This window comes from Onychomys torridus, chromosome 12 (genome assembly GCF_903995425.1).
Source record: "Onychomys torridus chromosome 12, mOncTor1.1, whole genome shotgun sequence".
NCBI classification, from domain to species: domain Eukaryota; kingdom Metazoa; phylum Chordata; class Mammalia; order Rodentia; family Cricetidae; genus Onychomys; species Onychomys torridus.
Genome location: NC_050454.1, coordinates 67,803,975 through 67,818,623, shown reverse-complemented (window position 1 = coordinate 67,818,623; position 14,649 = coordinate 67,803,975). Strand labels below are relative to the sequence as shown.

At 46.2% G+C, this 14,649-nt stretch overlaps 1 protein-coding gene across 1 annotated transcript; it reads left to right on the top strand.

Annotated features, from left to right (window-relative positions):
• On the top strand, nucleotides 1–10,338 carry Mis18a (MIS18 kinetochore protein A). The gene is made up of 5 exons (XM_036203942.1): nucleotides 1–335; nucleotides 2,133–2,199; nucleotides 5,250–5,372; nucleotides 9,065–9,161; nucleotides 10,088–10,338. The coding sequence occupies exons 1-5, from the start codon at nucleotides 8–10 to the stop codon at nucleotides 10,166–10,168; spliced, it is 696 nt and encodes a 231-aa protein (XP_036059835.1). The 5' UTR covers nucleotides 1–7; the 3' UTR covers nucleotides 10,169–10,338.
• Nucleotides 10,339–14,649: the final 4,311 nt, after the last annotated feature.

Here is a 14,649-nt window from a genome sequence, read left to right as displayed (position 1 = left end):
TTGTCTCATGGCGGCTTCTTGCCCGCTGGGTAGCTCCTCTACTTCTCGTGTATGTAACCGCCAGGGCAAGGGGAGCGACTCCTCGCTGCTGGAGAAGCGGCTCTCGGAAGACTCTAGCCGCCACCGGCTGCTTCAGGAGTGGGCGAGCATGTCGAGCGCGGACGCGTCGGAGGCGGAGCCCGAGCGGTGCGAGGAGAAGGCGGCGGCGGCGGCGGCGGCGGCGGCGGCGGCCGCGGAGAACCCGCTCGTGTTCCTGTGCTCGCGCTGTCGCCGGCCGCTGGGCGACTCGCTCACCTGGGTGGCCAGCCAGGACAGCAACTGCATCCTCTTGCGCAGTGAGTTCGGGCCGCGGGCTGGAGGGTTCCTGAGTTCCCGTGGCTGGGGGCGGGGGAAGGGGAGGAGGGGCCATCCCCTGCAGGGCTGAGCCGCGGTTGAGCAGCGTCACGAACGACCGCGCGTCTTAGCTAGGTGCTTCCTTCAGGGGCGTGTCGAGGTTTTTCAGATCTGGTGGGCTCTGTTAGCCGATGGCCCTTACAGTTCCAAGTGTTAAGACCATCCAGCTGCTTTGAGGGGACTTGTGGGCCGCCATCGACTTAGCTAAGTGTCCTTGGGCAAGCTGTCCCAACAGCTTGTGCCAAAGTGAGGGCTAATACGTGCGATTACGGGGACGATTAAGTGAGTGCATGAAGGCTGTATGGCCAATGAGTAGGCGATGTCTTTGCTGGGCGATCCACCCAGCATTGCCACCATTAATTTGGATAGCCTAAAATTGGGATGGGAATTTTTGTTGTTGTTGTTGGTGGTGGTGTTTTTGTTTTTCGAGACAGGGTTTCTCCGTGTAGTTTTGGTGCCTGTCCTTGATCAAGCTCTGTAGACCAGGCTGGCTTCCAACTCACAGAGATCTGCCTGGCTCTGCCTCCCATGGCAACTTTCTTAGTATATTTGTAAACTCATTTCTCAACCCCAGAGCACTTGCAAAGGACCAGGGTTCAGTTCTCAGCACTGACGGGCTGGTTTACAACTGTTGGTAACTCCGGTTACAGGGGATCTGATGACACCACACATGCACATACATACTCGATGCACATACACGCATGCAGGCAAAACACTCAAAAATAAATTAGTAAAAAATTTTAAAATGTGTGACTTCCCCATTGCTTGTATAATTATCACCGGTGCCTTTCCAATTCCCACGGAAATGTCAAGTTTGGGTGCTGGAAAATTCCTTTTTGTTATCTTCATACGTAGATACTAACTTGGGTCCTGCTCCCCCACCTCCCTGCCCCCAGGAAGGGACCCGGGCTTGTGTTGCCTAGGTGTAGACAAGCTTTAGAAAGGGGCCAGGAAATGGAGGGACTTGGAGAATCTCCCCGACGAGTGAACACCGGGCAGAGGAGTGACAGTCGACTCTTCTGGAACAAGCAAGGAGGGAAGGCTAACACTACTGTAGCTACAGTCGCCGTTGTCCAGGCAAGAGGTGGTGCTGAGGTTTCAGGGCCCGAGGAAGGTTTGTGAGGCAGAGCTTGCTTGGCATGATACCCAGAGCTGTAAAAACCAAAATAAACTCATGGAATAAGTGCCCGCTTCTAATCGGAGCAACTGACTATGTGGGCATGGAGTTTACTAAGGCGACTGAGGAAGAGGGTGAAATGGAGAAGTTGCTTCTTCATTTTCCTCTGGGAATGTTTTACACTGCTTCTCTGGTCCAACTGTGATGTGTCCAAGCTCAAGATGTATGGGGACCTGCTCCATTACTTTTAGAGGAGCTCTGTTGGACCTGGAGGTACAGGGATGACCATCTTCCTTGGTCTTGACCCCGATTTCTCTCTACCTGGTAGTTGTTCTTTGTAGCTTGTGATTATCACAGTCCAAGCTCTGTCGTTGATGTTCGTGGGTAATTTTGTTCGCTTTATTAATACTGTTAGTTTTCAGAGAAGGATGTGAAGTAATTCTTACTCCACCTTCTTTTCCCAGAAGGCCCCTGCACTTTTGGTCTTGAACCATGTCTGTGGGCTCCTCTTTTTCCCTATCCCCCTGATTCCTAAAATAGAAGTTAAAGTTGAGTTAAAGTTGTCTGTCTTCAGGTGTATTATAATAAAGCACATGATAAATGGTTGCTGCTCTCTTCCCAGGTGTTTCCTCTAATGTGTCTGTGGATAAAGAACAGAAGCTGTCCAAGTGCAAAGGCGAAGATGGCTGGTAAGTAAGGTGTTGATGTGAATATTGCATCATAGAAAATGTTTTTAAGGAAGTCTTCTACTATTCTGTGAGATTGCTTGAGATGTAACTTTTCGAGGTCATTGAACACATATAAAAGAAGTAAAAACTCATTATTCAGTGGTGAGAGCCTCTTTAGATAGGAAAGTGGAAGTTTCTAAGTTTCTGAAGGGGTCGCTGGCACCGATTTTAGGGCTTTGGGTTTGGTACTGAAGAAGATGGGAAGTAAATGTAGAACACATCCACCTCAGAATCTCCAAGTGTGGGGTGCCCTCCCCAAGTGCTGCCTACCTCTTCCCTGTCCTGGCACAGACAGGAAGTACTGATCCAGAATCCAGGTCCACAGCTGACTGGGGACACAGACAGGTGATTGTGGCCCTAAACAAGCAGTCCCAACCACAGCACAGCAGTCCTAGGTTCCCTGTGGCCACTGCTGGGGCTGAAGGACAGCCACCTCCCTCGTCATGGTTGCCATCTAGTGGCTGCAAGTGCTGTGTCCGTGTAGTCCGTCCCGTCCCCCCATCCCCCCCCCACCGCTGCCCGTTTGTAACTGCTGCCCCAAATAGGAACCGTGTCTTGCTGAGGTGTAGACATTAACTTTAGGTAGTGCCCAGAGAAGCAGAGGTGGTTACTGACATTAGAGCTTTAATAATGCTAGACTATCCTGTTCAAGTAAAGTATAGTGCAGTGGTAAGAAACTCAAGGGAAATTTCATTGGTATTGGTAAAGATATATGTAGGCGTGTCAGATTATGTTGCTAGCAGGTGGATGGTTACAATTTAGAAATCTCACCTTTGTTTTTTAGATTTATTTATTATTTTGTGTATATGAGTCTTTACACGTATGTACGTATGTTCATCATGTGTGTGCCTGATGCCCACAGAGGTCAAAAGAGGGCATCGGATCCCCTGGAATTCGGAATAGTGGACAGGTGTGAGCTGCTGTGTGGGTGCTGGGAGTGAACCTGGTCCCCTGCAAGAGTGGCCAGTGCTCTAACCATTGAGCCATCTCAGCGGCTGTCTCCTGGAAATCTCAACTTCAGATCACGTCTCATTTTGTGGCTGAAGAAAACAAGCCTGGGAGTTAGCCTCTCACCAGGCTGCGGCCATCCAGGGTGTTGGTGGTGGCCTTACTGCTCTGCAGTGTTCTGTTCTCTCTGCTTCTGATGTAACCTCCTCCATTATGTCGTGGCTGTGTCCCAGGTCCACTGGTTTGTGCTTAGTATGTTTTCCTGAAATCAGCTTGAAGGTAGCTCTGGCTGCAGTGGAGCAAACAGTAGATCACACAGTGGTTGCTTGTCTTGCTAAGCCTGTGGTCTGTTCTCGGGGTGCTGAGCAGTGTGCAGCCTTGTTGACAGCAGTGTGACATGGAGCTGACTGTTCTTTAGCAATCAGAACTGGTTGAGAGTTGAGAAGGGAACCGTCTTTCTCACACAGTGAGCTGAAGTTACTCATCTTTACTTGTGTCTCCTGACCCCGTCATCTGTATTGCCTTCAGTTGTCCTGGGTCTCACCAGGCCTTGTGAAATACTGGATTGCTTTAGGGTGTCCTTTCTACTGAGTGTCAAGCTAGCCATTCAAGTGGTCAGCAGGAGCCCAGGGGTGGGCTCCCCTGCTTTTCTGATCCATCCCTCGTTGAGGATTTTAGGATTGAGCCGGTTCCTTGCTGAAAGTCATTTATGGTTTCTGGTAGTGCTTCTCAGTGATGGTCTGATGGTGGCCACACGCTCCTGCTCTTCCCCAAGATTATTCCAGGTCTGGGTCAGTTGGGTTGTGATGAAGAACCTGACCATGCTACATTATGAAGGAAGGAGGTTTGCTGTGACTACAGTTCCGGGGTACATTGTCTAAGGGCCACGTTCAGTGGTAGCCTTCTTGATGACAGCCCCAGGTGGTGCAGAGTGTACTGTGTCAACATGGAACCTTGGGTGGGTGTGTGTCTCTTCTGGTCTCCCTCCCTCTTATAAAGCCATTGGGGCTCTGTCCTGATGACTTGTCCAGCCTTAGTCCCCTCAAGAGACCCCAGTGCTGAGGGCCATGTACTGTCTCACCGGAGTTTCTTCACGAGCTTGGGAAGACAGACCACATTCAAATGGTACCGAGATGTGAGGGGGTTCGCGTGAGCTCTTGCAGGTGTTGTGACTGATTTTGAAAATTCAGAGTATCCATTTATTATCAGTATATCCTAGGAGTTAAAATCTCAGGTCTTTCTAATTATTTTTTCTTGATTACAGTATTGACAATGTGTTGTAGCCTCCTTTATATATATTAATATAGATTTGCCTCTTCACTGTTGGTAGTGTAGGTGGGGTTTTCTACTTGGAATCTACTAAGATGTTTTTGTTTGCTTTTTTTTTTTTTTTTTTAAAGATTTATTGTTTTATTTTATGTGTGTATGTATTTTACCTGCATGTATCTCTGTGCGCCACAAGTATGCCTGGTGTCCACAAAAGTCAGAAGAGGGCATCAAGTCCCCTGGAACTAGAGTTATGGTTGATTATGAACTGCCATGTGGGTGCTGGGAACTAAACCTGATTCTCTGGAAAAGCAACAAGTGCCCTTAACCATTGGACCATCTCTCCTGCCCCTAAGCTGTTTTTATAGTTCTTTAAAAAAAAAAAGATTTTATTTTATTATTTTTAAATTGTGTGTAGGTTTGTGAACTGCCGAAAGTTTGAAGTTGGGGTGGGCTGCATAGTGAGACCCTGTCCCCCCAAAACAAAAAAGGAAAACAATAACACGAAGTGGTCAGAATAGCTCCTTTTCACCTGAGGCAACTCAGGGCCTATGGCATTTAATTCATTTTTATTCTTTAAATCATGTGTGTCTGTCTGTCCGTCCGTCCGTCCGTCTCTGTCTATGGAGGTCAGGGACAACTCTCCTTTCACCATATGGGTCCTGGGATCGAGTCAGGTTGTCATGCTTGGCAGCAAGCACCTTTACCTGCTGAGCCGTCTTGCCAGCCCTCAGCTTGTGGATTTTATCCTATGAATTCGTACATTCTCCCTAAGTAGTGCCATTTCTGTATTGCAGCATTCTTGAGACTCTGTATTGTGCAGGCTGCTCCCTCCACCTTGGCTATGTGTACAGATGCACTCCCAAGAACCTAGACTACAAGAGGGACTTGTTCTGCCTCAGCGTCGAGGCCATTGAAAGGTAGGTTTGATAGCCAAGTGGCTGCCTCATTTCCCACTGTTAGGGTTGCAGAAAGTGGTACGAGGACAGCTACTAAATCAACACTGTTGGGTCCAAATATATTTTAGAGTAGAAGTTTCTGACAGTAAAGCCAGTGAGTTACTCCCACCCCGATACATACGTTGTGTCTATTTTATTTAGTATTGGGAAAGTCAGACACTCAATTATAGGAGAAAATGTGAGACTTTTTTTTTTTTAAATAAAAATCGATTGAGTTTTTTGTTTATTTTTAATTTTTTTTTTAATTTCAATTTTAATTTTTTGTTTTTGTTTTTCCCGAGACAAGGTTTCTCCATGTAGCCTTGGCTGTCCTGGAACTCTGTAAACCAGGCTGACAAAGAGATCCGCCTGCCTCTGCCTCCCGAGTGCTGGGATTACAGGTGTGTACCACCACCAGTTTTAGTACGTACTCTTAGCTGACTTCAAAGTCAGGATCCCCTACTTCTGCTTCCCAGATGCTGGGATCATGGATATGAGTATGCCTAGCAAGATGTTCTCACTGTCCACACTTTTCCTATCCCCATTATTAACCTCTCAGGCAGTGGTTCTCAGTCTTCCTAATGCTGGGACTCTTTAATACAGTGCCTCGCGTTGTGACCCCAACCACGACATTACTTTGTTGCTACTTCATCGCTGTAGTTTTGCTCCTGTTATGAATCATAATGTAAATATCTGATATGCAACCCCTGAGAAAGGGTCATTCGACTCCCAAAAGGGGTTGGGACCCACAGGCTGAGAACTTCTGCCTTAGATAATGAGGAAGAAGGGCCGGGGATGTGGGTAGCTCAGTGGGTAGAGTGCAGTATGTACAAACGCTTGGTTCAGAGCTAGCACGGTGGTGTACACCATCATCTCTGCACTTGGCAGGTGGAGGCAGGAGGATCATAGAGAGCTTGCCTTGGGATCCATGAGACTCTCAGAATGCCCTCTGACTCCCAAAAAGAATGTCATGAGGAATTGGCATTTCAAAATTGGTTAAGAAAGGAGTCCCTTTGGTATTTTAGAAGACTAGAAATGTAAATTTAGTTATTTACTATAATAAAGAATTGTCTGGTTTTTTGTTTTTGTTTTCTGTATTTTTCAAAAGTGCAAGGAAATATTTGTATTCTGCAGGATTTCTAAAAAAAACATTAGGAAAGAATGTGAATTAGGTGCTACAGGCCCCTAATTTCAGATAGTTTTTTAATTAAAAAATGTTTAGTAATGCTTTGAGAATTTCATGCAATGTGTTTATCATATTCACTCTCCTCACTCTAACTTTTCCCAGCTCCATCTTCCCACTTCTTCCCTCCAAAACTTCAGGCCTCTTTTTTTAACCTGTCAAGTCCAATTTGTGTGGCTTCTGTCCTCCGTGTGTGTGGCTGTCCACGGATCACGGTCCATCTACCAGGGCTTCACCCTTAGAGAAAACTGACTCCCTTCTCTAGAAGCTGTCAGCCATCCACAGCTTTGATCACTTGAAAAGTCGTGAGAGAAAGAACTGAGGGTGTGCATGCGTATGAAAGGGAGGTCCTTTCAAGCCAAGTGTGGTGATGCACCATAACCTCAGCACTCCAGAGGCTGAGGTGGGGAGGGTGGTCAGGAGTTTAAGGCACCTCGGTTTCCCAGCAAACTCTCTCCTTAAAAGTAATAATGATAAAGCTGTGCGGTGGTGGCCCGTGCATTACATCCCAGCACTTGGGGAGCAGAGGCAGGTGGATCTCTGTGAGTTCAAGGCCAGCCTGGTCTACAGAGTGAGTTCCAGGACAGGCTCCAAAGAGAAACTCTGTCTTGAACAACAAAACAATAATAATTATAAAATGGAAGATAGAAATTTTAATCCAGTAAGGTTGGAACAACCCTCTTTTTTGTTTGTTTGATTTTTTTTTTGTTTTGTTTTGTTTTAGGTTTTTTGAGACAGGGTCTCATTATGTAGGCCTTGTGGTGTAGACCAGCCTGGCCTTGAACTCATAGAGATCCTCCTGCCTCTGCCTCCCGGGTGCTAGAAGTAAAGGCATGTGCTTTTCATTTCCATTTAAAAAGGAATGGTTTATCTGGACTCAGACTTGGAGGGTCCAGTCAGTCAGTGGGAAAGACAGTCACATTACATCTCAGTCAGAAAACAGAGAGGAATCCCCAGTTCCCTTTATTCCTCTCAGACTTTTAAGATTGAGGGTGGTGGTGTCCCTGGCTAGCCTTGAACTCGGTGATCCTCCTGCCTCAATCTTCCAAGTGCTAGGACCACCAAAACGTTTCAAAGTGAAACCATCTATGCAAAAGAAAGGGATGGAGTATTTTGTCCAGTAACAATATTGAAGTTAGTTTTCTCCTTAAAAGTTAAATTTAGGGTCATGGTACCTTTTCGGGGCAGGGTTTCCATGCTGAGGAGTCTGGGTTCACTGTAGAGGTCTTTGCCCATGTGACATGTAGTTACAGTTCAGAAAATGACTGAAATGCCACCAGTCTTTTCATGTCTTCTTTTTTACAGGAGGATTTTTCCTAGTTCTCTTCTTTTTTTCTTTTCTTTCATTTTATATAAAATAAAAGGATTATTATTTATTTTATTTTGAGCATTACTGTTTTGCCTGCATATGTGTCCTTGTGAGTGTGTCAGGTCCCCTGAAACTAAGGCTGCAGACAGCTATGAGCTGCCATGTGGGAGCTGGGAATCGAACCCAGGTCCTCAGGGAGAAGAGCCAGTGCTCTTACCTGCTGCGCCGTCTCAGCAGCTCCGGAAGGCTTGATATTTGACAGATGATTGGAGTTGCTACATGGATAAAGGACTTAGAGAAGGGAAGAAACTGCCTGTCCTTCCTCACGTTGAGTTCTGTGCGAGCTGGCACCAGACTTCCTTTTCTCGTGGCCCAGGCTGCTGCTCTTTAAAAGTACCTTTTCAGTACTCTTTAAAATAGTGACCCTCCACGGCCCTAGAGAGCTGTGGGGAACACAAGCTGGAGGACACTGTCGAGGCTGTCTAAATCTCATTTTTTCAGACTTAGTTATTTCTATGGTGTGTTTATGGGTGGTTTGCCTAAACGTATGTATGTGTGCCACATATGTATGTATGTATGCAAGCCCGGTTCCCTGGAAGCCAGAAGAGGCCAGAAGAGGTCATCGAATCCTCTAGAACTGGAGGGTTGTGAGCTGCCATAGGATCCTGGGAACCGAACTCAGCTCCTATAGGAGCAGCGAGTGCTCGTAACTACCTACAACTATCTCTCTAACCCTGAGGTTGATAATCAAGAGTTGGTTCCACAAATTACTACTTATTAGAAGTCCAACTTGAAAATCCCTATGCTTCTGGAAAGTCCATAAAGTGAGCTTTGGTTTCTCATGGTTGCTCTGCTTGCCCTTAGCCTTGAACTGTGGTGGCACTTTGCCACCTGACCGCCACCAAGGAGGAGGAGGAGGGGGAGGAGGAGGAGGCGGCGGCGGCTTATTCCAACAGTGAAATATTTATAACGGAAGCTGGATGCATAGGGCTAGCCGGACAAAGCCGTTAGGGAGGGATAAGATTATATGGTACGGCTTCCTCAGAAGGTCTCCACCAACAGGGAGCGGCTGTCTTCAGTTACTTGGGGATAGAGGAATTGCCTTGGAGCTGGCAGTGTCAGGCTGCAGAGTTGATGCTTGTTCCTTTCCAGACTGTAACTCTGTATTGTACTACATCTCAGTTACACTTTAGGGTCCTCCGAAAAGCAAATCGTGTCGGAAGACAAGGAGCTTTTCAATCTGGAAAGCAGAGTTGAAATAGAGAAGTCTATAAAGCAGGTAATTTGACTCTAAATTTTTGCCTTTGTTTGAACAGTTTCCTGCAGTGACCAGATGACCCCTCCACACGACCTTGTGATGTCTTCTGTTTTGCTTTTAGCACTTTAACAGTGAGAAAGTGCTCATCATCTATTAGGGAGTTGAGCTGTGAGCTGAAGGTGTGTCAAGGGAACAGCGAACACATTCCATGCTCAGCTCAAAACAGTGCTCATTCTAAACCAGAAATGTAGCCTTGAGCAAAGCAATATTTAAATATATATTAAATATATATTAAATATATATAAATTTATTTATTTTTTTGGTTTTTTTGAGACAGGGTTTCTCTGTGTAGCTTTGGAGGCTGTCCTAGATCTCCCTCTGTAGACTAGGCTGGCCTCAAACTCACAGAGATCTGCCTGGCTCTGCCTCCCGAGTGCTGGGATTAAAGTCGTGCGCCATCACTGCCCAGCTTAAAAATATTTGTATGTGTCTGTGTGCTTTGCCTGCATGTATGCATGTGCACCATGGGTGTGCTTGATGCCTGTGGAGGCTGGAAGAGGGTGTCGGATCCCCAGTCAGGTCTCAGGGTTGAACCAGGGTGGTCAGGCTCAGCACCAGGTACCTTTGCCTGCTAAACCATCCTGTGGCTTTTAGCGGATTGGCTTGCCTGCTATTCGGCTCATTGCTGAGCACTCATGTTTCTTGAGACTGACAGGATGGCAAATTCCTGTGTAGCTGTAGATTGTGGGTCAGGTTGTGACTAAAGCTAGTAAGATTATGAGTATGTCTCATTCACGGAGACTCACTCGTCTAAAGAGTTTTGTTAGGCCGAATATCTTCATCTCTGCCATGCATAACATTCACAGTGGCATGACTCATTTTAACCATTAAACTGAGCAATTAATTACACTCACACTTGGGTTTCTTCATGCCTTTCAATCCGGTAGATGGAAGACGTCCTGAAGGCCTTGCAGACGAAGCTGTGGGAGGTTGAATCAAAACTGTCCTTTGCTGGCTGCTGCAGCTGAGCTGCTCCTACCCCACCTGCCCCACCCTGTTCCTAATGGGTGGTCAGACTCTTTCTGTGTATTTTAGGGAAAGAAGTAACTGTTTTCGTATGTGAATTTTAAAGCCAGTTTATGATACATGCTGGAACGAGATTTTGTGAGTTTTTATTTTATTTAAAAACGGGGTGATTTTTCTGTCTTTTTTTTTTTTAAAGTTCATTGTATGTGTGCATTTTTCTATTTTTAAAAAACTTTGTCACTTAATACTTAACTATTAAAGAGTGAGTAGTAAGGAAATCTTAATTGTTTTTCTCATCTACTTTGTGATGTAGTCTTTGAAGATTAGTGCTTAAGCATCTGGAAAAACTGGTCAGTCCACGTGCTAGAATGACTTGGAAATATGTGCAAGAATAAACTACCATCTCTGTGCAGTGAGATCCCATCCTGCTGTTGGATCTTCATGCTTAAAATGCCACCTGTGTGCAGTGAGATCCCATCCTGCTGTTCACCTGATCATGCTTAAAATACCACCTGTGTGCAGTGAGATCCCATCCTGCTGTTCACTAGATCATGCTTAAAATGCCACCTGTGTGCAGTGAGATCCCATCCTGCTGTTCACTAGATCATGCTTAAAATGCCACCTGTGTGCAGTGAGATCCCATCCTGCTGTACACTAGATCATGCTTAAAATGCCATCTGTGTGCAGTGAGATCCCACCCTGCTGTTCACTAGATCATGCTTAAAATGCCACCTGTGTGCAGTGAGATCCCATCCTGCTGTTCACTAGATCATGCTTAAAATGCCATCTGTGTGCAGTGAGATCCCACCCTGCTGTTCACTAGATCATGCTTAAAATGCCACCTGTGTGCAGTGAGATCCCATCCTGCTGTTCACTAGATCATGCTTAAAATGCCACCTGTGTGCAATGAGATCCCACCCTGCTGTGCACTAGATCATGCTTAAAGATGCTTACCAAAGAGTAACTTCTGGGGTAAGATTCTAGTGGAATATGTTAGATTTCGATTTTCTATAATGTAAAACTTTTATAATGAACATTATTATTTTTATAATAAGAAAGAGAATAAAGATTTTTAAAATGCTTGAAGTTTCATTTGTTTGTTTACAAACTAAATTGATATTTAAGTGCTAAAAAAAATTCTGGGGGGGAGGTTGGGGATTTAGCTCAGTGGTAGAGTGCTTGCCTAGCAGGTACAAGGCCCTGGGTTCGATCCTCAGCTCCAAAAAAAAGAAAAAAGAGAAAAAATTCTGGGCCCTGAAATCCACATACTCAAAGAGCATGCACTGTGATCTGCTTGGCCCAGACCCCTTCCTAGGTACAGATGAGGCTTGTCACAGCACCCAGTAGGGCTCATTCACTCAGTTTCTGAGCAGTTGTTCCTAATGCATTCTGAGAAAGTTAGAGTCATAGTCAGTGGAACTAAGCATGTGCCCCTAGTGACCTTTCCGGGGCATTTCAGATCCACACTGTGACATAATATATGGACTCCGTTAGTGGTTGTACTTGACAATTGAATACACGCCTCAAATGGAAGATGGGCACGCAAGCCCCTGTGGTGCGCAGGAGGTGGCTTTGAGATGTTCAGAGCTACCTGAGCTGCTGGGTAAACCACTGGTAGCTTGAAGTTGGGCAGAGAGGGGTTGTGGGTATTCCATGAGAGAAGTCAAGTACTAAAAACCAGCCAGGGTTTCCCTCTTCCTTCCGAGCTGGTTTCCTAGCACCGAGTCTATTTCAGCCCTGCTCCATCTTGTTCACCTTAAAAGACCATGCTTAACATCTCATTTGTTAGTAAAAAGTGAAAGTGTCTCACAATCAAAGGATTATAGCCACATTCCTCATTTCTTCCACAGAAAAAGCAACATACTTGAAGACAAATGACCTGGAATCTTATATAGTTGCTGCCTTAGACATCCTTTTTATCTCCCTGAGTGAGAAATTGGTCAGTGTCCGTGTGTAAACAGGCAGCAGAAGCACTTGCCGTCACTGCTGAACAGTGGGTGGACAGTAATTCACACTTCATCTTACCACACGTGTGGGGTACTCAGTCTTTGTAGTGGCACCTTTTCCCTCTGTGTATGTGTGTGCTTCTGCATGTATGTGTTCATGTATGTGTGGAGGCTGGAGGTTGGTGTCAGGCGTCTTCTATCTCTACCTTATTTTTTGAGACGGAGTCTCTAAACCTGGAGTTTGATAACTTGTCAAGACTAGCTGGCAGTGAGCCCCAGAGACCCTTCGCCTCTGCCTCCCCGTTCTGGGATTACAGGTGTGTGTGTGTGTGTGTGTGTGTGTGTGTGTGTGTGTGTGTGTGTGTCAGAGGACAGCTTTCCAGGAGTCGGTTCGTTCTTCCTGCTGTGTAGGATTGGGTCGTGAGGCTTGGAGGTAAGTGTCCTTACCCACTAAGCGCCTTGGCAGCCCCGTCCTGTTGATTTGGCCCTGTGCTGCTTAGCGTCTGGTGGGCTGAGCTTTTGCTCATAGGCATGCTGTGTCTCACACTCACTTCTCTGTAGTTCTTGCTTGTCCTTTTTGAGGTCCTGCAACATCCTCCTAGTGAACTGCAGATCGCTCAGCTGTGGTCATTATTTCTCAATCACTAAATCACTGGCTTCACTACCTTGTGATACTGTATTCTAGACTTGGGGGAAGTAGTCCTTCAAGACTTAAGATGTCCCCAACACCGGTGACCTGAGAACCCAGAGTGTCGGACCCTGAACACTGAATGGAGACAATTAATAATGATTTTTTTTTTTAAGCGAAAAGAACAGTTTTATCCTGTCTACTTGTTAATCAGTTACAAGGATAATGGCACTATCTGTAAAAGCTAAGCCTAGAAAAATGGTTGTCTAAATTCCCCGTAATATTTTAGGATTAACATATAAGAATAAGAAGAAACACCCCCAAATGAAGTGGTAGTGTAGGACCCCAGCATAAGATGTTCATGGTAAATAGGAATTCGGGAGAATTACCAAACTCAGCTCATTTACATGTGTAATTACCCACCTGTGATCATTCTGCTGTTGTGTCTTCCATCTCTCCCCTCCCACACAAGTTAAAAATACTTGGTATTAAAAATTATTTTTTACTAACAGAATACAATGAATTCTTAGAATTAGAGGTAAAAATATGACTGTTTGAAACAGGCCTCTGATCACTGTGGGTGCTCACTGTGTGCCATGTGTGAGTGAGAAGCCCGGCAGACAGGCATCATAAGTGATTTGCAGATGTGCAAACCTCAAGAGGCCAGAGAGTGTCCTACTGCACCCAGGGCCAGGAGACCCAGCCATAGCTTTGTTCATGTAGAACCCACACGGCACAGACACATGCCAACCTGAAATGTCGCCCCACGTTAGGGGATGGCCTCTGCGACCCCACACGGATGCCCTTCTCCCTGAGAAGGATGATCTCAAAGCAGGGGTCTCAGGTTTGCAGGATGAAGTGGTCCCAGGGTCTCAGTATTGACAAGGAATTATACCACCTCCACAAGCTTGCCTTCTTGGAGGACAGGAGCCTAATGGGAATGCCATCCTGGGGCATGCAATTCCCAGAGTGAAGAGCCCAAGTGGAGCTGTGCTGGGGCATCCCATGTGGCAGGGATTTCCCTCAGAGTCCTGGAGCTGCTCAGAGTGGACATCTCCATGGCAGCGGTTTCAGAAACCCAGACTCCAGGCCTTTCCTGCAATTCACCATGTGAACTTGTGTTTCCGTCTACTTCACCTCTTCCCTGTACAGTAGGTTAGTATCATTTAGGCAGAATATATATATATATATAGTTGTTTTTTTTTTTTTCCCCTTCCTGAATCAGACCACAAGGGGCCGCATTTCACCACATAAATATTCACCATGTCTGGCTACTCACTAGCGCCAGGACAAATTGAGTGGCCGCTGGAGTCTCTTCCAACTAACCTGGAGCATCAGAAGCTTCTTGGTTAAATAGCACAGCCGGGACTCCCCCAGCCCCTTTATACCCTAGTCCCCATCAGATTACTAACAGTTTGTCAGCTCATCCCTAATACTGTTTCCTCCTGCGTGCCTGCAAGCAGTCTCCCTGAGACCCAGATCGTACATGGGAAGTTAATCATGGTTTCTCTTCACTTGCTTCCTATGTTTCCATGACTCAGGTTCATTACTAAACCCCCTTCCCGAATGCTGACTCCCTAATACCTGTGTCTGCTGGCTCCATTTGGAATTGCCAACTGAGAGATGTCGGGCTTTGGGGTGGATACTTCTAATCACCCCACCAAAGTGCCTGACTCACAAGGACTTCTCAAGAGTTCTCCCCATCTGTCTCCGTGTCGCTGGCTTCTTTGGAAGGCCTAGGGAACGGTACCATTAGTGGAACAAGGCTTCCAAAGCACTTCCGGAGAGCCCTTTTTCCAAAATGAAAGAAGAGGAAGGCAGTCGGAGTTGGCCCCCTCTTTCCGCAGCTTCCGTGGCCGTGAATTCAGAGACCCACAGAGCAGAATGTGGGAGGGGCTGGGGGAGAGCT